Source organism: Platalea leucorodia, assembly GCF_965183815.1.
Source record: "Platalea leucorodia genome assembly, chromosome: 2".
Taxonomy (NCBI): domain Eukaryota; kingdom Metazoa; phylum Chordata; class Aves; order Pelecaniformes; family Threskiornithidae; genus Platalea; species Platalea leucorodia.
Window position 1 is genome coordinate 96,708,784 of NC_138824.1, and position 27,507 is coordinate 96,736,290.

The window sequence follows — 27,507 nt, forward strand, 5'->3', positions numbered from 1 at the left end:
GTCATCGTGTCGTGACGTGACGCCTCTACCCTGCGCCCGCCGCGGAGCGCACGTGGCGGTGTTGACGGATGGAGGGCGGCGGCGGCGGCGGGGGGCGCAGCCCCGGTCCCAGGCCGGCGCTTGCGCTCCGCGGGGCGCTGATGGCCGCCGGCGGCGGCAGCCGGCTCCTGGCGGCGCGGCACAGGGAGCCCGGGTGAGCGCGGGGCCGGGGCCTGCCCGCCGGGGAGGCGCGGGAGGCTCGGCCCGCTCCGCTGCTGGCTTGCGGGGGAGCCCTGCGGGGCCGGGCGCGGGCCTTCGGGCGCTCCAGGGGTGCGCTTTGCGTCACTGAGCATCGCCTTGACGCTTTCCAGTCTGAACGGCCTCCTGGCGCGACCGTGCGCCAGCAGCTGCGCGCCGCTGGCATGCGAGCAACGGGGCAAACGCTAGTGACAAATACGTGCGGCCTGACGAAAATACGCCATCACAGTTACTTTGCCACCAGACCACGCTGTATTTTTTTCGGCATGTGCGTACAGCGCGGGGTCTTAAACCCCTACCGCATCCGTAGCGCTTTGGGGGCCCATTTCGCAGGGGTGGTTTCTCGAGAACAGGGGTCAGTTGTGCAAATAACCACCAAATAATAGCACGTTACAGAAGAGTTGACACTCGTCGTAGTAAAGTTCGCGGTGGTTCTGGTTCCAGTGTTCTCAGTCTGTTGTTTTTTATTTGCAGTGATGATAGTCTCTTCGTGTACGATTGTGTCAATGCGGAGAAGAAGACCGTGGGAAATAAAGGGTGAGAAAATCTGCTTAGGCAATCTGCTGTTTTCCTAGAGGGTGCGTCTCCTCCTGAGGTTATGTGGCAGTGAAGGTAATAAAAGAAAATCATGGGATGACTCCTTGATCAGGTGATAGCTAGGTTGCTTTTGCTAACCCTGATGGAGATATGTATGTATTTTTTTTTTATGTTTCATCTCAGAGGGGAGACTGTACACTTTTTTTTTTTTTTTTAAGAGAAACACCAGTATTATAATCAGTGATTCTGTATGACTCTTCTTGGTCAAGACATTTATGGAAAAATATTGCATTTTTTATTAGACCATCCAATGCAGAAAAAAACCCCACAAACCAGTTATGTAACTCCCCCTTCAGGTCTACTCTTTAAGTCATGAGATATCAAAACCCCAAAAAATCTTAGTTTAAATTCAGCCACTGGACATTGTTTTACCTGTAGCCAGTTTTACTGTTTTCCCCTAAATTTGTATCAGGATCTGCTAGCACAAAACCTGGTGTGTTTTTTTTAAGCAGGTAATGATACAGGCTTAGACCTTATATCAGTTTCATTTTTCTTGGCTTTTTTTCTTTGCATTAATGTTCAAGCTGGCTCAACATTTTAAGCACAGGTACAACTTTTAGCATTGTACTTTTTTCTTCATGTTCCTCCTTGGTGGTGTGAGAACAACCTTCTCTTCTTAAGGAGTTCAGTAACTCTCAGGTTGTGAACAGTTGTTCCCCTTCTCTCTATTAGGCAGGATGGAAAACCAACTGATAAAGGAAGTGATGACATCCTAGCTTTTGCCTTCTCCCCATCAGGAGAGTATTTTGCCTTAACAGATGACAGCAAACGTCTGATTCTGTTCCATACAAAGCCTGCCTGGGAATGTGTTAGCATCAGGTAAGGAAGCAGGATGTTGCACGTCACTTTGTTGTGGAGTTGTGGCTGATTAATTTACAGTTATAAAATAGTAGTACTTGGGATGTTGCCATTTGTTAGCACTAAGCTTCCTTTTTTTTTTTTTTTTTTTTTCCCCTTGTACTTGCTCAGACAAATTTGATGTTCTTGGGAATTCAAAGATATTTATCAAGAAGTGATGTGTGGTATGCCCCACACCAAGAATGGGAGTGCAGATGTTTATATCATTGGCCAAGGAAATGATAACTTTTTTTCTTATTCCAAAAGACAGTATTTGTATCTTTAAGAACCGAAACTATACCCATTGCTAGTGAATGCTACGGTTGGGCTTGTAAGAGTGATACTGAGCAATTTAGTGAGTACACTGTCAGTTTCTGTTGATTTGGAGGAGATGTTGTTTTGGGGGAGTTGTGAACTTTCTTAAAAGCATATCTTTAGAGATGCTGCCCACTGTTTCCCTTCCATAATATGGTCCTCTTGAGAAAACAGTCTGCAGCTGTCCACCAGAGGTCCTCCAGTTACAAGTTTTCTGCTGCTGCTTGTGACAATTGTCTGTAAAAAAGAGGACCACGAAGGACTTCCTGAGAAAGTACCTCAGCATGTGATGTCTCTGCTTCTGGTGGTCTCTGACAAATGTGAGGCCCTGGTTGCAAAACAAAATGGAGTCTCTGTCAGCTTGGCTGTGTATGCAGGGTACATGATGGACCTTTGGTGGGTTAACCAATGTTGTAGTGAGTAAGTAATCACTGACAAAACCAGAAATGGCAAATTCTGTTCATTCTGCATTCTGTCTTGCCTGCTGCCCTGACCTGTATGTCTTGCCCATAATATGCCATTGGATAATTGTTTGATGTTTCAGTTTTCTGCTAAAAGATCAACTAGGACCACAGCTAGATTTTTTAGGAACGTCGCTACCTCCTTTTAGGAAACTGGGAATACAGGCAAAAGGGTGTCTGCATGAAAAAACGAATGCCAAAGTTGAGCTATGTAACTTGCGTCAACGTTTTGTGGCAAGCTGTATAAAAGGTTTCACGCAGTGCTAGCTTTTGTAGTCAGTTCATTTCAGACAAGGGGAACTTTTGAATCTTTGTGTTTTAAGATCAAAGGCAGTACAAAGAACTTGTAGCAAGACTTTTTCTTGTTGGCAAGGTAGCCTGTTTTGAAACTGTGCTGCCTGAGCCTGCAATGTGTTAGCAGCCATTCTTGTCCTATGCGTTCTCCCATTGTTACGGTGTTCCTTTAAACAGTCACTAAAAAGTGTTAGCATTTCTGTCTTCCTACCTGAAGTACAGTATATTGTTCTTTTGACTCCAGATGGTCACAAAATTTCAGAATAGGTGAACAGAAATGTGCATTCCCTATGATCCCCAGTGTTCACAGTGCTATGTTAACACACAGGACATAGAGTAGTTTGGAAAAGAGGTGTTGTGAAAAGAAAAGAATAACAGTAATAACAATAGCTGTTAAGTTGCAGATGCATTCTCCAGACTAAGTGATTAAACCTTTTTTAAAACTTGTTTTCTGACATATATGGTCCTTACATTTTTCTGAAAAGTTGTAAGAAAACCATTACCTGCTACACTGGCAACTGGAACTATTAAGAAACTGGCAGATGATGAGGGAAAGTCAGAGTTCAAGTTCAGGGCTTTGCCTGAACAAGGTACCCTGAGCCTGTGGCTCTCTGACTCTGGATGCGAGGAGGAAAAGTCCTTGAGGCTTCCAAGGAAGGGCTTCCTTTTACAGTATGAAGTGGCAGCTGGAGAGGTAGTTTCAACACAGTTTTTAGATGTGTTGCTGCAAAGGACTTTTACTAGAAGAACTCCTACCTTGTCTTCTCTTTTCTACGTGTTTAACTTGTATTTTTGTGATGAAGAGTGCAAGAAAGCCTACCAGCTTTCTTTAGAGTACTGGCAGGCTGCCTAGGCAAAATGCTCAGTTGAGAAAGTACCTAAACAAAACACAGGCTTGCAGCTTTAATGGTCTCTTTTTTTTTTCTCCCACCCCCCCATGTGTTTGCTATTACATAGTTCAGTCATGTAATAGGTCTCAAAAGTGGTATTTTGGCCCCATACCCTCCCTTAACATTATTCTCATTGCTGCTATTTCTAGAATGTTGCATCTGAGAGCTTTTTGTCCAGTCTCTTGGTCGGTTTAACTGGGTCTGAATCCAGACTTGCTGAAGCTGCCATCCAGAGCTGTTCAAACTGTGCCGTTTTTCTTTCAGGTCTGTGAGCAGGAGATGCACTTCCCTGATTATTACAGCTGCAGAGGATAAGATTCTGGTTGCAGACAAGTCTGGTGATGTCTATTCTTACTCAATAACAGAACCCCAAGCAGATGGAAAACTTGAGCTGGGTCACTTGTCTCTGCTATTGGATGTGGTAAGTACGTGCCTCCGTGTAGTTAGTGTACAAACCTGCATTCCTGCTTGTGTTTGGGTCTTTCTTTGTTGCTCTTGTCTCAGATCTGGGAGTTCTTTTTTCAGTGTCGCTTGTATTAGTGAGTGAAAAAGTTACTGTCATTAAGATTTATTCTTCCATTGTCAGTGGGAAAGTGTGGCTTAATGTTTGCACCTGCCATTCAGAGTCAGGAGAAACAGATAGTCTACTTCTTATCATTTTTTCTCCCAGTCGAGAAGAATTATATGAAAACAAGCATTGAACTACTGGGCACTAAAACTCTCCCTTTACCAACAGGCACTGAGTCCTGATGACCGGTATATCATAACTGCAGACAGAGATGAGAAGATCAGAGTCAGCTTGACAAAGGCACCTTATAATATTGTATCCTATTGTCTGGGACACACAGAGTAAGTTCATTGTGTGCATCGTGTGCAGCTCTTCACTGTGCCTCAGTGGATGAAGTGATCTCAAATCATATTAAACAACAGCTAGATCTAATCATGGGATGGTTTGGGTTGGAAGGAACCTTTAAAGGTCATCTAGTCCATCCACCCTGCAATAAGCAGGGACATTTTCAACTTGATCAGGTTGCTCAGAGCCCCATCCAGCCTGACCTTGAATGTTTCCAGGGATGGGGCATCTGCCACCTCTCTGGGCAACCTGTTCCAGTGTTTCACCACCCTCATTGTAAAAAATTTCTTCCTTATATCCAGTCTGAATCTACCCTCTTTTAGTTTAAAACCATTACCCCTTGTTCTATTGCAACAGGCCCTGCTAAAAAGTCTGTCCCCATCTTTTTTATAGGCCCCCTCTAATTGCTGGAAGGCTGCTATAATGTCTCCCCAGAGCCTTTTCTTCTTCAGGCTGAATAACCCCAGCTCTTTCAGCCTTTCCTCATAGGAGAGGTGCTCCAGCCCTCTCATTGTTTTTGTGGCCCTGCTCTGGACCCACTCCAACAGGTCCATGCCTTTCCTGTGCTGAGGGCTCCAGAGCTGGCATCCAGGTGGGGTCTCACCGGAGTGGAGTAGAAGGGCAGAATCACCTCCCTTGACCTGCTGGCCACAAGAGACTCCAGAGCCTGGAGAGTATTAGTTCAGGATGGAGGCTACCTTAGTCTTAGGAAGGGAAGTCTTACGAAGTCTTTGTGGCTTGAACAGAATGGCATCTCGGTGCAGAGCTCAGACTTGGAGGTTCTGTGGTAATACAAAAAAACCCAACAGGAAGGACAGAGCACTCTTTCTGCCTGGATATTAGACTGCAGTGAGCTAGAGGCTGCAAAATGGTCCCATAAAATAGATTCAAGGAATCACACTTCTTGAGCTTTGTGCTTCATGTAGCTGAGAAAAGGGACCTGGTGTTTTTCTTGAGATGGGTTCTGTTGCCATGGGCAAGTACACTTAGGCAAGTAGAAGGATCTGTGGAAGGTGGATCATAGGGGTGTCCCTGTAGAAAGATGAGGTACCGCTGTGTTACTAAGTCTAGTAAAATGCAGGGTTCGCTCTGCATAAAAACAGGAAGGATGATCTTTCCCTTCCTTTCTCCTCCATCCTGAAGTGAAGGTCCTGCTAATTACAGTGATCTGAAGAGCGGAAGGCAGCAAAGCAACCTGCTAGCTATACTGATGTGATTCAGGTGTGCTCTGACTTGCTAGGAGACCAGTAGTTCTTTTGGTATAGGAATAGGCGTTGTCTTCTAGCCAGTTTATCAAGACTTCCTTTTCAGCCTACAGGAGGGACTGTACTTTCCCTTTTCTTCTCAGTAGTCCTTTTCCCATGAAGAAGACTCAGGTAGCAAATAGACTTCTAAAAGACTTTTCCCTCTACATTTTGCTGCTTAAAATGTCTATCAGTTGTGGTATTTTCAAAGTCTCTTGGCTTTGCCTTCCACCTCTGCGTGTTTTTTGTGGGATTTTGGAGTTTGTTGTTGTTGTCAGTTGTTAGGGTTTTTGGGTAGGGTAGGGGAGTTGTACAAGTTTTTGTTTGTTTGTTTTTTGTGTGGCCACTGCTACATTTTTGAAGTCCACAGTGACAAGGTAGCAGAGAAGAGCTGACCCTGCATAAGGTGGAGAATGCACGTAATTCTGCTTGTCTGGCCGCTGAGTTACTTGGGCATAACAACACCCTTCCAGGCACGTTCTTCAATAAGATGATGCAACATGGTGCAGACAATGCACTGTGTCAGAAACAAGAGTTAAAGAAAGACAGTGTGACTGGGCAACTTGAGATAGGGGTAGCAACCTATCTAAACTTGCCCACCGAAGTGTTTTAATAGAGCGTTTAGGACACATTAATTTAGAGTGTCTGATTTTAATAACATCATTTGGTAGTCTAACCTGTGTAGAATTGGCATAGTATAAAAGCAAAAGACTACTCATGTTAAAGATCTGAGTAGTCTTTGATCAGGTCAGTTTCTATAGCATATTTACAGAGCCATGTCTGATGTTTCCACCTACTGTGTACACAGTTGTACTTTCTAATGAATAGAACTTGCATCTGCATAAAGAGTTCATTAGTGGCTGTAGAGTGGAAAGGCACTTAGTGTAAATTGATTGAAATATATTTAAAAATTAAATTTTTAAATATTTAAATATTTAAAAATTAAATTTTTAAATTAGGAATGAATAAGCAAAGGATTACATGAAGCAACTATAATTGTCTTGTTTCATGCTCCTGGATTTTCTTCTTTCAATGGGATGCACGGTGATTCTTGCTGGATCTATTATGCCTGCACGTACCTGCCATTACTGCTTTGTCATGAAAGTTTGTATTACAGTGACCAAATCTCTTCCTTCTATTTTTTTTTTCTCTTTCTTTTTTTAATGGCCTCAAACTTATCCCCATTTTCAAAGGCAAGACTGTCCCACTCAGATAATGTTCTGCTCAGGCCGCTGTGTTTTAAGTTGCTGAGCTCTAAGATAATAATGGATTTCAGAAGTTCAGGTCCTCGTTGCTCAGTAAAGACAAGTCATGGTAGACACACCAGTATTACATACTTACGAAAAACAAGGTTTCTGGCTGAATGTAGACACTGTTGGTAAATTGCCACGTGCTTGTTTTAAAATAAGATTGCTTTTGAGTGATCCCCAAATGTGATGGGAGAGATGTGGTACTCTGCAAGCTGAGTCATCACTGTTGTTGTGTTTTAAAAGCATCTGTTGATTCATGTTTTTCACCTGCATCATGAGTTGAGGAAGGGGAACATGCTACCTGAGTAAATCTGTCTCCATTGGCATATTTTGGTCTAAATGGCAATGTTCTCAGTCGGGAGGAAGTCAATAGAATTCCTTGAGTGCAGATGGGGAAATATTTCTTTTTATTAAGTAGAAAGTCAGTAGTTTGTGTAATATATATGCTATATTAAGTACTGTAGACATATTTTTTTCTTCCTCCTAATTAGCTTGATGTGGAGAATCTGTTTATTATAAGGTTCTCTTTAAAACTGGTGTTTTCTCTTACTGTGTGTTTAAAGACCAGAGTGTCATGCAAGAGAGTTCAACTTCTGACTACTTTCCCTTTAGGTTTGTAAGCAAAATACTTGTAATACCCAACTATCCTGATCTGATGTTGTCAGCTTCTGGGGTATGTATTGCAATTTCTTCAAAAAAAAGTATTTTTCTTGAAAATTTAGATTTTAAAACCATTGTTTGCTTGTGTTTCCCCCAAGTTTCTTGGGATACTTGGAATGATCTCTCATGGTTTACAGCATACCCTCTCTCTCCCTCCTTCCACCCCCTTTCTCGGCTTTCTGTTCAGTGTTCAGCCACTCTATTGCTAGATCATATAAGAGCCGTTTACTGTGTTTACAGCAAGGCTAGCTTCTTATTAAGATCTTTGGGATGGAGAAATCGCAAAGTCCTCAGTATTTCTTAATCATTAACTCTTACTTCGGAGCACAGACAAACTTTAATCATTGGGCTATTAAAAAACTTTGAAGCGAATGGGTATTATGCCAGCCTGCCATGATAATGGATGTCTTGAGAATGAATGGCCTTAGAATGACAGATTTTTTTTTTAAGAGCTTTTAAGATGAGAAAATTGTTCCCTCTACACCCTCCCACTTGCTTTCCCCTGTGAGACTTGTTCTGAGTTGTGTCCTTGTCTGTATGTCCTCATAGTACGTCCAGTGCCTGTTGTGTAGAGATTGCAGTGCAGTGCTACACAATGCTTGGATGAGGACTGAAGAAGCGAGTGCTCCCTCCTTTCCCTCCCCCCAGCCCTTTTCTTAAGTCGATGACATCCTGCTGTCATGCCAGACCTGTACAGAGTGAGTAGACGGAGTTGGCCTAAAAGAAGGGAAACTATATTCTGTTTCCCAGACTACCAAAACTGTGTAGGAAACAAATAATGTTTTCTGTGAAGATGTGAAGATCATAGTAATTCTTAGCATTTGGTTTCAGCTGCTGTTCTTGTTTCCCTAAGGCTCTTGTCTCTCGTTCCTCTAATTCTTTAAGCAACTCTAGTGTTAGTGCTGTGTGTGGCTGTATTTCATTCTTAGCAAATGCTCTTTGATGACTCTGTTTTTCCAGAGAGGTATTTAGCTTCTCTCCAGGAGGTTACTAAATCAAATGAGAAATTTGGGTGATAACAAGAGTACGGGCGGAGAAGGGCAACCTGAAAGAATTGCCATTAAAATGCTGAGCACGTGTATTACTGTGCTATTTGAGACAGACTTGAAATGTACTCCTCCAGCTACCCAATTACCACTTCAAAAGGAGAATTAAAGTTAGCGTGATTGAATAATTTAGAATGGAGGGGGAAAATTATGTTAATTAAAGTGCTTTATCTGCAATTTGAAGTCTTAACTAAGTGACTGTTTAGCAGCTTCTGTGGGAAGCTCTTCAGGGAAATAGGATTTAGCTGAAGGCCACCAGTGGCCTCTCTTTGCCTGAGGTGCTGTTAGTAATAGACTTTTGTTTGCTTCCGACTGTCCAGGACTCGACTCTGAGACTTTGGGAGTACAAAAGTGGCGAAGAAGTGTACTGCTGTCATCTAAGTAGCATCTGTGGGCCTGAGACAACCAAAACTGACCAGGTACGCCCATGTGTGTCAGTGCTTTTGCAATGCTCCTGATCCTTGTGACTCTCAAACGTGTTTGTTGCTTTTTGTTAGGAGTGCCTCCCTTCTGTTGGTGGGTTTGGAAGTTGTATGAGACCTAGAAACTGTTATAATAGCCTGGGATTTCAGAAAAGGAAGAAAGTCCCTGAAATCCATTCCTGCATCTTGTGTGCATTTCTAAAAAGTGCCAAACAGTGACCAAAAGAAGCTGTTTATAATTCTTCCCCAATACAAGTTCTGCACACTGGACAAAGCCTTCACTTGAAATTTTTTCCAAAAACACAGGTGGCTTAGTCTCTTAGCCAGAAAATATCTTGTAACACTGGAAAGATCTAAAAATTCACCCATTTTTTAAAATGAGTAGAATTTCAAGTGTTAAAGTTGCAGTTTATCTGAGCAAAAAGCAGCTGTGTAACATTTGTAACCAGTCACCTGCAATAGTACTGCCCTGTGGAATGAAAACACTGGGCTTGTTCCTTTGGGTTGTTCTGAAGCTGGGCAGTGTCCAAAATTAAAATGTACGAGTCCTATGTGAAAACTGAATACCCCAGGAGCTCTCCTTAGCTTGCAGCCTGTACACGAGTGGTGTCATGCATACATGTTTGGGGTGCTACCATGATTTAGGATGCTAATCTGATGTGAGCAGCGGTTCTGGTAGTACTTGATCTCTGGCTTTGTTCTTGTCATGTGAATTGGCACACGACCTATTAGCAGTGAAACAGCACTTGTTCTTGTCCCTGCTGTGTACATGATATTAAGCCAGCTGCTAATCTGTTGGGTCGTTTAAGGGTTGTTCATCTCACCACCCATCCTGCTGGGTGTGTTTTTCATGTGAATCCCTAAACACGCTTCTTTCTCTGAAGACCACAGCGGTCTCCCAGTTGTTAGGTGACTGGGAAGCCTGTAGCCGTGCATGGCTCTTGAGGCAAATCCACTGCAGAATTCGTATCCAGGCTGAAATCAAATTGAAAAGTTCTGTCTTTCCTCCCTTGTGTTTTGTTGTGGTTTTGGCTTGTCGAAGTGTGATGTGCTCGGCCTCTCCCAGCAGTCAGGAGCCATTCCTGGGGATCTCGGAGATTCTTTGCTGTCCATGTGCATCTGGCCTGATCTTGTTAGTGGGAAAGTATTTTATCTTTGTGTTCAGAAGTAGCTAATGTTTGTTGAAACAAAGTGGTTTGATAGCAATTGAATCCATGTCTGCAGTAATGTTGCAAGGCATTTCTTTTGGAGGGAAGAATGGTTTTATTTTAAAATACCTTGCCTTCTAGCTTTATTGGGTCATTCAGGACTAGGAAGCAACTAGCTGTGAAGTGGGGAATCCTATTATCAATTTCCAAAGTGCTACTTGTTGCTTAGACTGTCTTAGCATTTAGTAAGATAGCTTGCATGTAAATTAACAGTGCTTGATCTCACACTGAATCCTAACTGTTGCTTATAAACAAGTTTATCAAAAAATAGTATTAAACTATATAATAAACCTTGAATGTAGCATTGGATAAACTAACAAATGTTAGAGGAAAAAAACTTGTTGCTGCAAGCCTGAACTGATTTAAAAAATAATCTCAAACTCTCTTAGAATGTTTTTGAAGGCTTTTGAATGTAGTTTAGTAATACTTGCCTTGTCTCCTAACACACGTGATAAAGTCCCTTCCACAGGATGCTCTTTATGCTGATGGAGTCTCTCAGTAGAAATTTGGGGTGCCCTTTGACTGTTTGAGGTGTCTCTGTTGAGCTGCTTTACCTCGGCGTGCGTAAGCCATGACAGAAAGGGAAAACCCACAAAGTGTGGGTTAAGGAATGTAACACAGCAGTTAATGAACTGTGTTCCTGCAGTGTTTTGCAGCTCTTTTATCCATTGCCATATCTGTCTCCTAACAGTAATCTTGGAAGCTTCGGGCTGACTTCTTCCTTGAATCTGTGAAATTCTGCTTACTGCCCACTCTTACAAGCATTTTAAAATATGTCTCTGATGACACTAAATTTATACAATGCTTGAGGGGTGCAGAAAACTCAGTTGACTTCCAGAGTTCGTGCATACTTGGAAGAGCAATCAGGCAGTGTTCCAGTGATTACAGACAGATAAATGACAGATTTAAACCTTAATGCAGTGCATTGCCACCTTTGTGCTGTATTGCTACACAGCTGTCAGTATGTACTTCTTTCAGAACAATTAATGTCTCAATGGCCAACAGGACCAAAGGGGAAAGGAGACTTGTGTTTTGCTGGCATCAGAGTGCTAGAAATGCCAGAGATGACGTCTGGTGGTAGTATTTAGTTGTGCTGTGCAGCCAGGGGTATCAGAGATCATCTTCACAACCTAGTGTGACATTTATAGTCTGAATTTAAGGGAACAATCTCTCGAGTCAGCACTTTGTAGGTTCTAACTAGCACACTGTCTGCAAATGACTCTGGCAACCAAAGATCAGATGGGGATAGAAGTGTGTTTTCTTTTCTTTCACGTTGCATTTCATTGTTACCATTGATAACCACTGTGAATGCACTGAAGCTTGGAACACAACTCGAAGCACAATGACAGTGGAATCATCAGTAATAGTGGGTCATGTGAGCACATAAATATGGGCTTATTTTGCTTGGCAGATGATGAATATATGTGTTTCGGGAACGTAGGAGTGTGTTTGAGCAGTGTAGCCTTGGTTTCAGCTGATGGGTTGCAGATCCTCAGTTTACTTTCCCACTAGAATGGGAGTAATTCTCTAATTTTGTAGTGCTACATAAATATTTTTCCTGCTTCGGAGCTTTCACCTCATCTGATCCTCTTGACAGCAGAAGCTTGTTTAAAGTCCAGAACATGAATTGCACCACTCTACCCCAGTGCTCCAGTATATTATTTTTTCATAGGGTCACCTCTTCTCACAGATGATAGCAAAAGTTAATTTTAAGGTGTTGGCAGGCTGATAACAGTGTCATATAGATGCTGAATAAGTTCAGAGAGTATCAAGTGAACATCTGTTTATCACAGACTGTTCTTGTAGCTCTTCTTTAAGTTAACTGATTTCATAGGCTTGTCCTTGAGCAAGATACTACTCTGGGGCTTGCATTCATTTTGCTGATTGTTAACTTCTCCACGCATGGAGAGGAAAGAGCTTGCAAAGAACATGCATTTTCTTGTCTTTGTCCAGCTGTGAATAACACTTGGTTCAAATCAAGAAAGCCTCCTCCTCCCTCCCCCAGTGAGGGTTGGGGAGAGCTGCTGCATACTTCCAAGTTCACAGAACCCTTTGTCTCTCCGACAAAGGCCTTCAGCTGCGTAGGTGGGCACTTCCCATCGCTGCACTTGCCCTGCATGTTTGTCATGAGACAGGCAGAGAGGCAGAGCTTTGTTATTAGAAATAAACATCACAGTTTTGTGGCTTTTTAATACATGTATCTCTTGGCTTGTTCCCTTAAATGTCTAAAGAACCACTGGTGGTTTACGATAGGAGCTGTCAGTTCTATGCTAAAGCTGTGGTGTAAATGGCTCCATGCTGCAATAACTACATTTAGACGTATTAGCTAGAGAGAACCTTTCTGATTCAGCCCATTCATCCTACCCCGGTATTTGGAACTGTAGGCATTTTTTATGTCTGTGTTAAACAGGGGTCGTGGGTCCCAATGCTAAATATGGACCAACATCTTTGTGTTTCTGCAGAGTAGCAAGAGATTAGTCCCCTCTGTTCCCAAGAGCTCTGAAAGATATCATCCTTTTGATAAAGTGCTCCTCTTCAGTCCAAAGAGGCAATTGAGTATGTGAGTGAAAAGTGTGTGCATGCTGTTCTTCTTGCTTCCCCCGCCATGAGGTTGTATCACGCAATGGATTTTATGTTTTTTCTCATGTGCTGGAGATGCACTGTGTAACGCTGGTTTTCAGCTATATTTATACCATTACTTAACTTTCTTTCCTGCAGTTGGTTTATCTTTTAGTAGTTGCATTATGTACTGTTGACAAAATAGTTAGCTTCTGGTATTAAACTTGCTGACTTGAATGTTTGGAAGCTGTACAGCTTGTTTTGCTTTCTTACATTGATTGCAAAATTCTGAAACACGCACCCTGACAATGCCTGTACATCAGCTGGTAGCTCAAAGGGTAAAACCCCATGGTTACACCCAAATTCAGCTTAACCTGGTGAACCAGAGGTTCTGTCCAGTGACCAGTGTCGTGTTAGGGAAAGAGGTGAAGGCTGAAAAGGAGGCAAAAGGAAAGAGGACTTGAGGATGCATCTGAATTCTGCCAACAGAGTGTCAAGAAGATGTATTTTCCCTGCCCTGAAGGGAGTAACTCACTGCTTCTCTAGTAGGAAGGTTTTATTAATCAGAAGTGCTGGTGTTATCGCTACTTATAAAATATACTTGAGAACGAGCCTTTTGCCTTTGCAGTTTCGTCTTTTCACGTTATATAACAGCTACTTTTGAAAAAGTACCCTAGGGCATCTTCTTGCAGTGTCTTTGCTCCTCCCAAGTTCTTACTTCCCACTCAAGGAGCCTCAAATCAGTTGTTATGTGTTTCAAGCAGTATGGTTTGTGCAGCAAAGGTATTTTTCTGATTCTCTCCCGAATAAAACTATATATCTTCTAAATTAGGAGTGTGGTGTGGGGTTTGTTGTTGGGTGTGGGATGTTTGTTTGGTTAGTTTTTAATGAGGACAATGGCCTCAGGCAGTCTTGCCTTGTTCTTCAGAACATATTTGCTGTAAAGTGGTATGGCTTCACCCAGACACAAGTTGAAAAAAAGAGACAACGCAGCAAGGATATTAGCGATGCATCACTATCTTCTCTTTTTTGTTTGCTTTTTTTTGTTTGTTTGTTTTTTTTAACAAACATAACAGCAGCTAATGGCTTGTGTTTATAATCTGTAAGCTGCTAGTGTGATACCCTGGCTGAGCAGGCTTAATGTTGATGTTTTTGCCATTAGCGTTACAAGAGACAATGTTTGCAGGTGGTGTACTTTCCCTTCATCTGTTAGTTTGTCTGTTAAGAGTAGTTCACTAAAACGTTTACATTTGATCTCTGTTTGGATGGCTGTGAAGGGAGAAGTGTGGAAAACTTCATAAAACAGCAAATGCTGGTACAAAAATATACTTGACGGCCGCTTAAAGGTAATTATTTTGCTTCACTTGCTGTAAATTAAGACATCTGCTAAATTTTAAAGGCTAAGACATGAAATGGAATGTGAATTTTCTGCCCATAAATGGTCTTAACTTACAGGAACATTTCTTTTTCTTTTCCTAATAGAAATACCCTGTGTCAAGAATAACCTACTGCTGTCAAGGTGGTTATGTTGCCATTCTGTGTGACTGGTAAGAATAAATGGAATAATGGCTAAAATCATCACAGCTCCTGCGAAGGCAAGAGCAGTTTTCCCTGTTGGTTGTCCCGACTTTCCCCTAGCCTGCAGTACTTGGTCCTGTGGATCTCCAAGCGTCCCAGGCATGCCTGTGGCCTCATAGGGAGCTTCTGAGTCCTTACTGTACTTGGTCTGAGTGCAGGGGTGAGTGTGAGGATTAGCCATTTTAGTTAAATTTTGCAGATTTTGTGATGCCTTTCCCTCATGGGAGGAGACGCAAGGCTAGGATGCACGAGGGCCCCGCTCGGTGCTCAGGATGTCTCCCTAAATCACTGTGCCTAACTGTGTGTTTTGGGTCCTGTTTTGTTCAGGGTGCTGTGGCGATGGAGCAGCCAAACTCCTGTTACCATATTCTGCTCCTGTAAATGGGTTCGGCCATTCTGTTTAAAACCACAACGTTGCTTCACTTTAAAACTGTGGAGCGGCAATGCTGACTTTGGAGTTCAAATGCATGTGTTTGCATAAGGAGAGAGCATTCGGGAGCTGAAGGGCCTAAGCACTGAGGAACCTTACAGATCCAACTGGTGGGGAAGTGTCTTGTGGGGATGGACAAGCCCTCTTCCCCTCTCTTTCCACAGCACCTTAAGCCTGCTGAGGAAGCTGTTCTTCGTGACAAAAGCTTGCCAACAGGAAAGGAAGAGATGGCCAGAGCTGCCTTGTACAGTGAAATCAGCAATCTCTCCCCTCAGTGGACTCGCTCTTCACCAGAGCGAGAAGCCTTAGCTGCTTCCCATCACGCCTTCTGCATGGGCATCCAAACTGGCCCTGGAAGGAGAAGCCATGTCATCCGAGGGCTGTGCCCATGTCACTTAGCCCAGGGGCCGTGCCGTGCTCTGCGTCAGGCTTTTATTTCCAGCTCCGCAGCCCGGTGTTTCTAAACGGTGCTGTCATGTGGAGCTGGTAGGCCCCTCAGGAGGGAGCTGAGGTGTCCTGCCTGGCACGCTGGGGACCTGTCTGAGGGAGGTTAGGAAGCTCCGCACGTAGAGGCTGTGGCTGTTAGAGGAGTGAGTGCTGATGGGGGAGGCGGAGACGAGTGCAGTGCCGGAATCCTGTTCTTCAGCCTGTCAAGGTTTCCTGGCCCTCTCATTCCCTCCTCCCCTCCCCGGCATGTAATTCCTTTCCTGTTTTATTTTGCCTGGTGCTCGGCTACATATTCCTTCAAGTGAAGCCCTGTAGGCCAGTGTGGTATGATGCAACATTCCTTACATAAATCCTTAGCAATCCATATGAAATTCCCTTTACTACCTTTTCTTTCATGTAACACTTGAAAAGCCATTTGTCGTGTTAGGTGTTTACAGCTTCTGCCTCAGATCATGTAAGCAAACTGCACTTGAAATGCTGGAGTATTTTTTGTAATTCCTCATGACTTTGCTTTAGCTCCACTTGGAATTAGAGTGGGTGTTTGTAGTTTGCTGTACAAGTGACGGCTGTAGGTGGATTTGGTAATAATGGTAATTAAGTTTTTCCTCTCAAAAGTATTCCCACAGTCTACGTCTTTCAGCTTGACGCCATTGCCCAGCAGCTAGTTTACAGACAGCAAATCTCTTTGGAACATAAATGTTGGGACATTGCATTTGAAGAAACAGGAGATCTATGGATTTTGCTGGAAGACAATGAAGCTCCTCTTCAGTTGTACAGACCATGTGATGGACAGTGGAAGGTAGACACTTTTGTTACACTGACATCCTGAATGTTTTGTGTTGTCTTGAGGCCATAACAAAAATGAAGTAAACTATGTTCCATGAAAGCTAAATGGCACACTTCTTTATCTATGTCTTGAGATGGAGTACAAGTCATAGACAGACATCTCGTTCTGCTTCTCACCTGGGTATAATGCAAAGCTGCTGAGAGCTTGTTATGAATACCAGTCTATTCTCTGGTAAAGCTAACATCGGGTATAGCAGAATCAAGCAGAGTGATTGTCAGAGGTTGCACTCCGTACTTTAAACCATTGCCTGTGCTTTATGTGTGCTACACTTGATTATTTAAAAACCAAACAAACAAAACCAACAAAATCGCTTTGTGGTTTGCTTAGGAGTGTTTTCCACACAGCCTGCACTGTGCCTGCCTCTGAGAGATCCTTTGGGGGACAAGGCAGTCTGGGAGCATTAAGGGGATTTTTTTTTTTTTTTTTTCACTGACAACAGGAAGTCAAATTCGAGGGATGTACTATCAATTTGTCTGTAATAGCTTATTAAATGACTGGAAACTCACTTGTTATCCTTGTAAGTCCCCAGCTAATTATGGTATAGCTGTGAAGTGGTTTTAAGTGAAACTTCTAAGTATGTTCTTTGACTCTTACATGTTCCTTGTGATATTCCTTTTCCTCACAGATTAGTAAGTGGGAATCCATTTTCTTCAAGCTGCTAAGCTTCCACAGCAGGACGCCTAATCTCAGGCCAGCTTTCTATAGCAGTCCTAGAAAAAAGGAGCCTAAAAGAGATCATGGAGGGCTTACACTTACTCTCCTTTCACTGTACTTGTCTGAGAGCTGTTGCATTTTTCAGTGTGCTGTGAAACATGAGATTGTTTTTTCTTCCCAAAATATCATGCAATGTTCCTTCTTTTCCCAGGCTGTAACTGAAGACAAAGGATTACAGAAGATGTCAAAGTATCTTCAGGACAACTGGACAGTGTTTGAAGGTGAGAAACTTGGCCTAAAGGCCCAGGAAATGCAATTTTTAAAGCTAAAGCATAAGATTTAGGAGCAAGATCAGAGTTTGGGTCAGTTCAGCTGGCTGTTAAAGTTGGTTAATCTTTCAGTTTTCTGTTTCATTACTCCATCTGGTATGGAAGTTAGTGTAGATCATGAAGTGTGTTCAGGTTACTGTTATCATAAAATGATGTAAGTATTTAGATCTGAATTGTAGCATTATAACTGTTTTACATAGACACCTTATCACAGGGATGTATCTAAACACCCTGTGACAGAGCTGCTGGAGTCTGTCTTAACTGCTGCGATAGCGAATACTGTTTTTGTCGTCTTGTCTCTTAGCTGGGCGTGACACTTTATCAGAAGTACAGTGGAGATAGTAAGAATGGAATAGTCATGGGAGGAGCAGCTTTGCTGTAAAGACGGGCCATTCGGGTCCACCTTGGCAAGGCAGATTACGTGGAGCTTGCTGTGGCTGGAGGGTGTGACCCTGGATAGTATCATGGATGAAATTGATTGGTATCAGGGCTGGTTCATTTTGTTCTTGATTTGTGCCCCACCCCCAGTCTCTGGCTGAAAAATAATACATGGTTTACTAGTTCAGAAGCACCCTATGTTTCCAGGGTTTTTTGTATTTAAAAACCACCCAACTTTCTTTAGAAGCTGAAATTATGGCAGTGGTGGCTGCAAGGTAGAGAAGGGTGGAGGCATGTGCTAGTGGATGTCTTGTTACGTATTGAGAGTTGATTAATTGCAGTTTCTCTCCTGTACTTTGCTGGGAGACTGGGAACCTTCCTTAAAAAAAGGTGTTACAGTCCCCACTGGCCTTTCGGTCTGTTCTTGGTGGCCATACGTAAAGATGGAAGAGTTGCAGGAATGTGCAGTCTAATGTAAAGTCTCCTTTATATCTAGTATTGGATGGCTTAGGGTGTAGCTGTCATTAAGTTGGTCATTAAGTTGGTACAGTCTTTGAAACCTAAGAGGAAGTTTGGAAGGGAGAGTGCTTGCATGTAGATGTTGCAGACTTGATAGTTACGGCCAGGCAGATAATTAGAAGTATGAGGTCTGAGTGAAAATGAGCAACAGAGAAGTAAAAAGAGCAGGCAGGGGAAGAGGTTCTGAGCATAATTAGCCATTGTAGCAAATTACTGTGATGCACAGTAGCCGGCTGCGCCTGCAGCTGGGGTAGGAGGACTGCTCAGATGATGGGGTCTATTATTGTTAATTAGTAAGGGGAGGCTCACTTGATGAGCATTTGTTCCAGTGCATAATTAGTGCTTGAGAACGTAGTTCTTCTAAAAAAAGGTGATCATTATATTGTTTAAACCCAGTCTTAATGCCTGCATATTGTCCTTTTCTAAACTTGTTTCGCCTGATTGCTGATCCTGTAGGATTTAAGATGCATAGGTCAATCTTGAAGTACACATTGAACAGTTTGACATTCTGTTATAACTGATCCCAGAAAAAGATAGAGCAAAATTTAGTGCAGACTGATCGAGTGTAGCATGGATATTCAAACTGACAGCATGCAATTTTTCCCAGGGCAAAGGCCAATAAATTGGTTACTATGTGAATGTGAGACCCTCAAAAGTAAAAGCGTGTGCTTTGCTGAGTACCAGCAAGGGAAAGTTGCTTTGTTTGTCTACCAAGAAACAAGGGGATGCAGTATGTACATTACTGTGGAGTAGCACACTAGCTTCAGGACCAGACCCTAGCAAATACTGGATTTCCTTGCATTTGCCCTTTAAGATCAAGAATTTTTGGAAGTGGGAAAAGGTAGGAATACAGAGAGAAGTAGAAGTAACTGGCTTTGTCAGGAACCACTCTAACAATTTTTAGGAATGTGGACCTAGCCAGCTAATCTCATTCTGTATTCTGTACAGAAACAATTTGATTGGGGGTTTTTGGATAGTAGTTAGTTCCCTGTTAAACTCATGTAACTTAGTCTTGGACATGGTGTGATGAGTATTACGCTGAATTCACAGACAGTGTAACAGAACTATCAGAGTGAATATTTAGAAATGTGTATGTGCTGGAGGACATCATTGTTTGAAGTCTGCTTCTTTGGGCTTCTTTTAAGTTAATACTCTAGGAGACAAGTCAGCTAAACACAGTTAAGTAGCATATACCCTTTGCAGTGCTTAGGTCTTGGGGAACAACTCCAGTGGGGTGTCTGGCAATAAGTTGCAACAGCAGTTATTTTAAAAACAGAAGTCTTGAAGTCTGCAAGTGTCCAACACGTAAAGAGATCTCTGTGCCCTCTTTGCTTCAATGTCAGGTGCTTGCCTCTGTGTGAATTTTTTAGCCTAAAAATGGAGGCTATGCTTGGCTGTGTGAATGCAGGACAGATGCTTACCAACACAAATCAGGCTTACACAGTGTAAATGCTGATATTTAATGAAGTGGATAGGACCACACTAAATGCGTTGAAATGCCATTATCTAGAATTACAAAACAGGAAGTAATTGGTGAAACCACCAGGGGAATTAACACTCGTGTTGTGTTCTTTCTTTGCACAATTGCAGGGTTTGTTGGCGCTGAGAGCCACTACAGCAGTCTCTACAAGGTTTCATTTGATAACATGACTGCCTTCCTACAGAGGAAAGAGGAAAGGTTACAGCAGAAAAAGAAAAGGCAGGATCTGCAACGTAGTTCGAATGGACAAACAAAAAAGATGAAGACTGAAGAATCATTGCTATGACCCTGTTGTTAGCTTGCAACTTCTGCCTTGCTGAAAGGAACGGATCTGACTGCGGACTGTTTTTAAATATAAAATGAATTATAGAAGAAGACTGATTTAAACTTTTATTCAGATTCAGGTTTTCAGGTAGCCTGATATGACAATATCCTGCTTGCAGCAGATAATGCATTTATAACATGCCTAAGCTTCTAGCAGCATACAAGTGTTAGCGGTTCAGTCCTAGTAATCTCTAATGCATGATATATGAATATTGGAGATGGTATTTTCCTTGAAACAGGATTTTCTTTTTGCCTACTGTGTTCAGGCTTTCTTCTTCAGGTGGAAATGCACTGATTAAAGTTGATGTGGGTTTTTTGTTTGTTTCTTTTGGTTTGCTTTTAACTTTTTAAATGTCCGTTAGTTAATGTAACTAACTTAGTGTACCTGGCTATGAGAGAGGGAATATAGCAAAATTCTTGCTGTATATGAAAGGTTTTAGCTGAGACTTCACCATCTCTGTTTTTACCCTTTACCTTCAGTTTATATGGTAGAGATTCTGCCTAGCTTCCAATCCATCGCTTCTTACTTGTGGCATATTTCTATAGGAAGAAGTGCAAAAATAGATTTTATACACTGGAAAGTAAAAGTAAAATGTGTCAGTCAACTTTGTGTTATTGGAAGATCCTTCTATTGCAATATGATCCTAGTGTGTCTGTGAGAATGATTTGAGAGGCCTATGAGCAAAACTTGGAGTGCATTCTGCTTCTTTCAACAAGAACTCTTTAATGTTGCAATTAGCCAAGAAATACATCTTTCTGAAAAGTTACCAGTGAGAGCCTTATGGGATCACTTGTCGCTTCATCATGGGGCAGAAGATATGCATTCATCTACCAGATGGCATCATGTCTGTATGGAATATAATGTATTTCATAAAACCAGGTGTAGAAATCTGTACAATCCATTAAAAGTATTCAGAATGAGCCTATGAACCATGAATAGTCCTTTAGGTCTCTTTATGTAGCTGTCCTCTTTGGAGTATCTGGACACTTAAAAATTTTGCACTCAAATTTTAGTTAGGCTAATGTGTAAGACATTGTTGAGATGCAGCTTGTTTTAAGAATATCGGGTATTCAGCAGTGAAGCAGAACTTGCTGCTTATGTCTGCTCAAAATTGCAGTCTTGTCCTTCTTGTGTGTCCCAGGGGCCACGAGTCTCTCTCATGCTGTAGGATGTCATGTGGATTTTTGTGTTTCTTCTGTCTGGAAGTGCCTCCTTAAGGACAGAGCACTGCATGCATTAGAACAGAGCCAGTCCTTCACCTCCAGGGTCTGATTTCTTTTGGTGATTCCTTTTACGTAAAGAACCTTCTGCCTTGGCAAAGGTCTCTTTGGACAAAAATTGTGAAGTCTCAAGAGTAGTATTGTCTGTTCTGGTTAAAAGCCTCAATTCTGGCAGGAGCTGCCTTGGCATGCATAAAATGTGAAGTAGCTTCTACTGTGTGTACAGTTACATGACATAAGAATGCAGTGTTGCGTCCACAAAGATTATGGTCTCGTGTAGCAATTCATCCCCCTTTGTCCAATATCTGCATACCAGGGGTCTGAAGCATCGTGTTTGGGTATCACCAAATCAATCGAATGCTCCTGGATTACGCTGGGTCTTGGACAAAGGAGAACGTGGTAGGTAGATATGTTTGGGCTTGACAAGGAGATTTACCCCGTCAGGTACAATGACCCTTCTATTAGAGGGTCCGCTGAGATAAATGGACCTGACTTTTACATAACCTGGGGCAAAGACTTTTGAGCTGATGTGTTTTTCTGTCTTTCAAGAGAGTGCCTGAACCACCAGGCTGGCCTGGTGGAGTGGCTCACTGCCTTTCATGGCAAAGAGCTGGCCTAGCTTGGAGACCCAGCCTTAGCGGGGGGTTACTGTCTGAGCACCCCAGGTGCCTCAAGGCTCTTGTGCTATGTGGAGTCCTTGCCAGTTCCTAGGAGCTGGCTTGGGTTTCTTGATTTGTACTGTTGACTGGCGAGGATCACGTTCTCGTACGCGCGTTGCCCTCTCTGCTCTCGAAGGTGGTGTCTGTCCTTAGCTACGCTCTATTAGAAGTAACTATTTCTGCAGTGCATCATTGTGTATGTGTACATATGTGATGTCATATAAATGGAGCAAATGCTTTCCTGTATTTAGGTTGGAAATGTGGTAAAAGGCTTAAACGTAGAGCTCAGATGCAGACGTGAGGCCCAGGTGCTTGGTTTGCTGACAGTTTGTAGCCTCCCCTTCTCCAGTGGAAGATGTTGAATGTCAGTAATAGAGCTCAACAGCAGGTAGGCAAGCTTCCTGGTATTTTGCCTACATCCCACGCTGAATAGAAGCTAGGATTACAAAACCCTGTAATTTCAGTCTTCTGAAGGACAGTTGCATGTGTGAGATGAAACAGTTTGATTGTATCTGGAGCGGTAAATACAGTAGTACAACACTGGTGATGCACATTTTTCTTGGTCTTCAAGAAAGGATGAGAAATTGCCATCTGAAGTGCTTGATGTCATGGCTGGGAATGGTGACTTGGAGACCGGGATACCTGCTGTATGATGGTGGCTATTAAACTTTGCAGTTCTTGTATTCATAATTTAAGAGGGGGCTCTAGGGAAAGCAGTTGGGGAAGCAATTAAGGAGTCTCCAGCCCAGGGTGTAGCTTTGTGACTGTTCAGGTGAGGAGGTTGGTCGTGCACAGATTCAGTAGTATCGTCTTACCAAACACAGGCCAGTACTCGCGCTGCTTGTCAACTAGGCAGGACAGGAGGAAAAAGCTCCTTTTGCTGGCTGTTGATGAAGAAACGATTCTTTACTCAGCATGAAGCCTGCTGATACATGTAGCAAACCGCAAAATTTTTGAAGGAATTTGAGTCTGTAGCAGGAGTCTGTATTGGATCATTTCTGCATGTCAAGAGATAATACTGTTTCTGAAGTGGTGGCATGAGCCAAAGGCAGGTCTTGTTTTTTTCTGTCATCAAACCATTATTTTAGCCAAGTCATCTGAGATAATGAGGGCTGGTCCCAAGAATTGCTGCTGATGCTCTTATCTGAGCATTGAAGAGTTGCAGGGATGCTGGAGCCCATGAGCCGTGGGGCTTTCCTGCAGGGGCTGACAGGGCAGGCCTGCTGCCCTCTGTGACACTCCTGCTCACGACGGACGTTTCTGCCCAACCCTACCTTCTCTTTAGCAGCTTTGATGTTGAGCGTTACAAGTCTGTGTGCCTAAGCAAAACTATTTACTCATAGAGGAGGAAAGTCTTTTGAGGAAGACGGTGATAACTGCTTTCAGTGGGTTGGTTGCAGATCCTATATGGGATTTTGGCATGAACGTCGGTATTGTTATACCTCTAAAGGATAAGAGACTGCCATGTTGGCAATTCCTATCCCTGAGGGATACTTTTCCCCAGCTATTTTCTCAGCGTGGGATAGACCTTGGCAGTGATCCTCACTGGCTGTGGGGTGCTCTTGTGATCCTCGCCCTGCCTGCTGTCCTGGAAGAAACCCAAAATTTCTTCCAACGCTTGAACTCATGACAGATTGTGGCGTGTGGGAGTGATGTGAGATGTGATATCTGGCAGACGATTCAGGCCTTTTTGTTCTTTTTCCTGCAAACTTTCCTTTCTTTTCCTATTCCATTTCGTGTTCCCTTTTCTGCATGCAGCAGTTCCTGAGCTTAAGTTGTGAGGCCGTGTGCATCTGTGGACTGCTTTGAAGGGGTCTGTGAAAAGCAATCAAAGGAAGGAAACTTGCTGGAAGGTCTAAATCCACTGTAGTGTGCCTGCACCTTGAATGGAAAACAGTTAGACACATGCAGATCATTAAAAAGGAGTGAACAGCACTGCTACAAAGAGTGAGACAACACTCCTCTCTCCCTGGTATTTGAACTATTTGTTTCTAGTGGTTAAACCTGATGTCACTTGCTTATGTTTATTTTCTGAACTTGAACCGAAGCATGTATGTGTGCCTAGCAAAAGGGATGGGTCAACTAGGGTGTATTTTTATAGCAGAACTGAACCCTCAAACCATTGCAAGGGGTATTTGTAGGCCACGTAAGTTCACCCTACACTGTGCTAGACTTATTTGTGGTGATTTTGCGACTCCCCTGCTTCTCTCCTGGGCACTGACAATCCAAGGAGCCTTTAAAAATGCAGGTAAGGAAAAAGTTGAAGCAATACTGAGTTTCTTTTCCTCGGCATTTTAAACCGAAACATGCTTCCTACCTCCATTGCTGGGATTTCACTGAAACCCCTTCAGCAACACATGGTTGAACAGTGATCTTTTATCTGTCGTAGCAGGAAGGAATCCTAATCAAATGCAGCCTAGTAGCATGCTTTAGAACAATCCTTATATTTTTAACAAAACTTCAAAAGCAAATTTACTCTATAAACAGAAATGTCTGTAAACAAAGATGTTCCTTTCCTTAAAAAAAAAAAAAAAAAATCTCGATACAATGCAGTTGCTTTGACCTCAGGCTAATAAAAAGTTGATGCCAATTTTGATACACTCCAAAGTCTGCTTCAGCTTTCGTTGCTCTCTGCTGGAATATTTTGTATGAAGTGCTTTGATCTGAAAAGGAAAAGCCGTATGGGCTTAACTCTTACTGGTTGTCCCTGCTGCCATCAGTCCTGGTGATGTGGTGTGAACGAGGCCAGGATGACTCAGCTGAGCGTGGTGGCTTGCAAATAGAAGAAACAGGGGGGACATGATTTGTCAATAGTTGTAGGTGCAGAGGCTGGAAAGAAAAATTGCTAGACAATTGAATGGCTGTAGAGGCCGACAGATCTCGATTTCCAATGTGTTCGCACAAGTTACCGTGAACCTCTGAACACGGGGTTCTGGAAAGTCCTGCAAGAACTAGAAGTCAAGGCTCTTCCACTCCTGAAGTGGGTCATTGCTTGATAACCCACATCAGCACTTTTTTACCCAGTGACCTTCTGCACATCCCCTTCCCTCAGTCAGGTCAAGGGCGGAGTAGAAATTCTGTGGGGGGAAAAAAACCTCTTGGGGACTAACGTGACTCTGGAAGGCAAAGGAGCAGCTGAGGGATAAACCAGGGCTGCAAGGAGCTGAAATGTCCCTGCAGAAGGCCAGGACCTGCACGTGAAGGCTGTGGCTGGGGGCACACCTGTAGGCACCTGCGGGCAGCAGGTGGGTGCCGACTGACCTGGCACGTGGCCGCTTGGAGCGGAGGAGCAGGGCGCGGAGCACGGCCCAGCAGCAGCCCGCAGGCCCGCTGATTTCCACCCCTGCCACTCAAAATGAGAACGCTCGGGCTTTTTGCTCTGCGCTATGGTTGGTTTTGTCTTTGCTTTTCTCCCTGGCACCATCCTTTGCTTCAGGCTGAGTCACCCACCCCGGCAAGGGCTGCGGCAGTGGCGGTTCGTCTCCTGGGCACCTTGGAGCACAAGCCCCCTTCCAGTGCTGAGGTCCTCAAGCAGCAGTGGCACGGCTTGTGGCCAGTTCTGGGGACAGCGTGGCCAGCACGTGGGCACGTGCACCTCACCACCAATGGTGATTGCGCCAGTCTTGTGCAGCGTGTGACGCGCTGCGAGCCTGTGCTGTACGGCCACCGCATCCTGCAGGGGTTAACAGCTAAAATCCATCAGAGCTCATCTGCGAACTGGGCTACCCTGGCTACGTGTGCCCCAGAGGCTGGACCACAGCTGTGAGTAACCATTACGCAGGTGACGAATGTGTTGTGTGACCTCGTGTTTTGTTCAAGGCAGATCACAGAACCAGCAATGTATTTCTTTTAATACTGTATTTTTTTTCCCCTGTTCCTTTTCTGTTAATAGGGATAATGGATGTGTTTGCGCATGCATAAGGCAGGTGTTCCTGAGTGCCTAACTTTAACATCTGGGAGCAGCTACCCTCCATTTTCTCATTGGTACTTACAGCCTTGAGTCTCAGTGACTTTTGGTAAGAGTTTGTTAAAAGCCTGGGGGACTGATGTTCATTGGATATGGAAGTTAGGTACTGTTGATTGTTTAATTCAACTTTTAATTCAAACAGTACATGATAGCTAGGTGGATGTATTAACTCCAGAGAATCAGCACAAAGCAAATACGGGTATAAGCAAATAGGACACTAACACGGTCATGGAGCTCCCCTGCTCCTGTTAACAGCAAGGCTTGAGCTCTCAATGGAAAAGGTTTGTATGCTTGTTCCCTTGTCTGAGATCAATCAGGTTTACATCTGCAAGCATGATATAGAACTTCTGCATGCTGTCCATAAGGATACAGGGAATAATTTAACTATTAAATTATCCAGTCTCATCTGGAATGGAAATTTCAATTGTGGACCATCAGACCTAGTCATACATATATATATATATATATATACACGTGCACACACACACAGAGACACACAAAACAAGCAAAAAACCCCAACCGTTAGTAGGAGACCCAAAGTGTGGAGACCCTCACCTTGTATGGTATCTTGCTGTCATCCTTTGGCTTAAACTTCACTTGTACATGGGAAGAGACCAATACCCACTAAACGGCTTGTTGCCCTCACCCCGCTTGGTCGCGGTGGGAGGAGAAGGGGACAGGCTAAATCCTCCACGATAGCCAGGGCACAGTATATGCTGGCACTGTTGAGTTTTCTATGCCTTGCGTTAAGGAAAAGAGTGCAGCGTAAGCAAGTAGCTGTTGCTGTTAATCCTTTCTGAAGTGGCTGCTGGGGAACGGCAGTTATGAAACACGGTACTCAATGTGAAAAACACCAATTAAAACATCCATTTCAGCATTCCATCTGTGCAGGTTTTTAGGCATGTAGCTTGATTAACTGCTTTTACCACTGTGTTGAAACCCAACGGGGTTTTGTGCTTTTAAATAAGAACTGTGTTACTATATTTTCTCATCAGCATGTTGTCAAGGTGGCACCATCTGATATAAATTCTAGCTATTTTTCTGCAATGCTGGGTGGTTTGGATTTCTCCATTGACTTTTCCCCTTTATAATTGCAGTGTTTCACATTGCAGTGATTCCTTTGCTTTCTAATATTCCAAAGATCAATAAAGGTAGGATGAGACACACCAGCTATTTAAATAAAAAACAAAGTGGATCTGATTTTTTTTTTATTTTCCTATTTCCTGGTCTATGCCAGAATTCATATTATCTATGTACCATTTAGATTTACCTGAAATAATAATTCATCATCATGTCTAAGGCCAACAGTATTCAGCAAATAAACCAGCCATTAGAAAGTGAAGGCTTCTTATCTTCAAGGAAATAATAATTGTAATAATTAGTCACTGTCTTTAAGATTTGCAAGTACTGCGTTTCTAGAATACATTACCAAGAAATTCCACTTTGTAAACAAGGCAGAACCGTTGTGTCAGGCAAATTCTAGGAAGAACAATAAAAATCAACCAATAGTTCTCAGTTTTCCTGAAATTTCTTAAGAGAGTCTCTTTAGAGAGAAGAGAAGTTTCTACCTGCTTGTTTTAATACAATGACTTAGGAACTTTTGTCATTATGTCATAAGACTGCATTTTCAGCCTTTTCCTGCTCTTGCTGCTGCCTTCATTAAAAAACAAATAAGCTCTCCAAAAACCAAACAGTCAAAAGAACCCACAGCCAAATTAGGAAAAAAGACCCCAGGGATCCCTCTCTGCTTAGTGTAAAGGCAGCTATATAAGATTTTCAACTGCTTGTCAAAAATAGTCAT

At 43.0% G+C, this 27,507-nt stretch overlaps 1 protein-coding gene across 3 annotated transcripts; it reads left to right on the top strand.

Annotated features, from left to right (window-relative positions):
- Positions 1 to 68: 68 nt before the first annotated feature.
- Positions 69 to 20,598, top strand: WDR4 (WDR4 tRNA N7-guanosine methyltransferase non-catalytic subunit; the record flags this gene model as incomplete). Of its 3 annotated transcripts, none has more annotated exons than XM_082330829.1 (12): positions 85 to 193; positions 712 to 774; positions 1,507 to 1,653; positions 2,161 to 2,406; positions 3,896 to 4,052; positions 4,368 to 4,480; positions 7,591 to 7,651; positions 9,005 to 9,103; positions 14,356 to 14,420; positions 15,944 to 16,127; positions 17,041 to 17,110; positions 19,646 to 20,598. In XM_082330829.1, 12 exons carry the CDS (start codon positions 141 to 143, stop codon positions 19,819 to 19,821), a joined length of 1,434 nt encoding a protein of 477 aa, XP_082186955.1. In that variant the 3' UTR covers positions 19,822 to 20,598. The 3 variants fall into 3 exon arrangements, with proteins under 3 accessions (XP_082186957.1, XP_082186955.1, XP_082186956.1); XM_082330830.1 differs by having other exon boundaries at positions 2,161 to 2,364; XM_082330831.1 differs by lacking the exon at positions 2,161 to 2,406 and having other exon boundaries at positions 69 to 193.
- Positions 20,599 to 27,507: the final 6,909 nt, after the last annotated feature.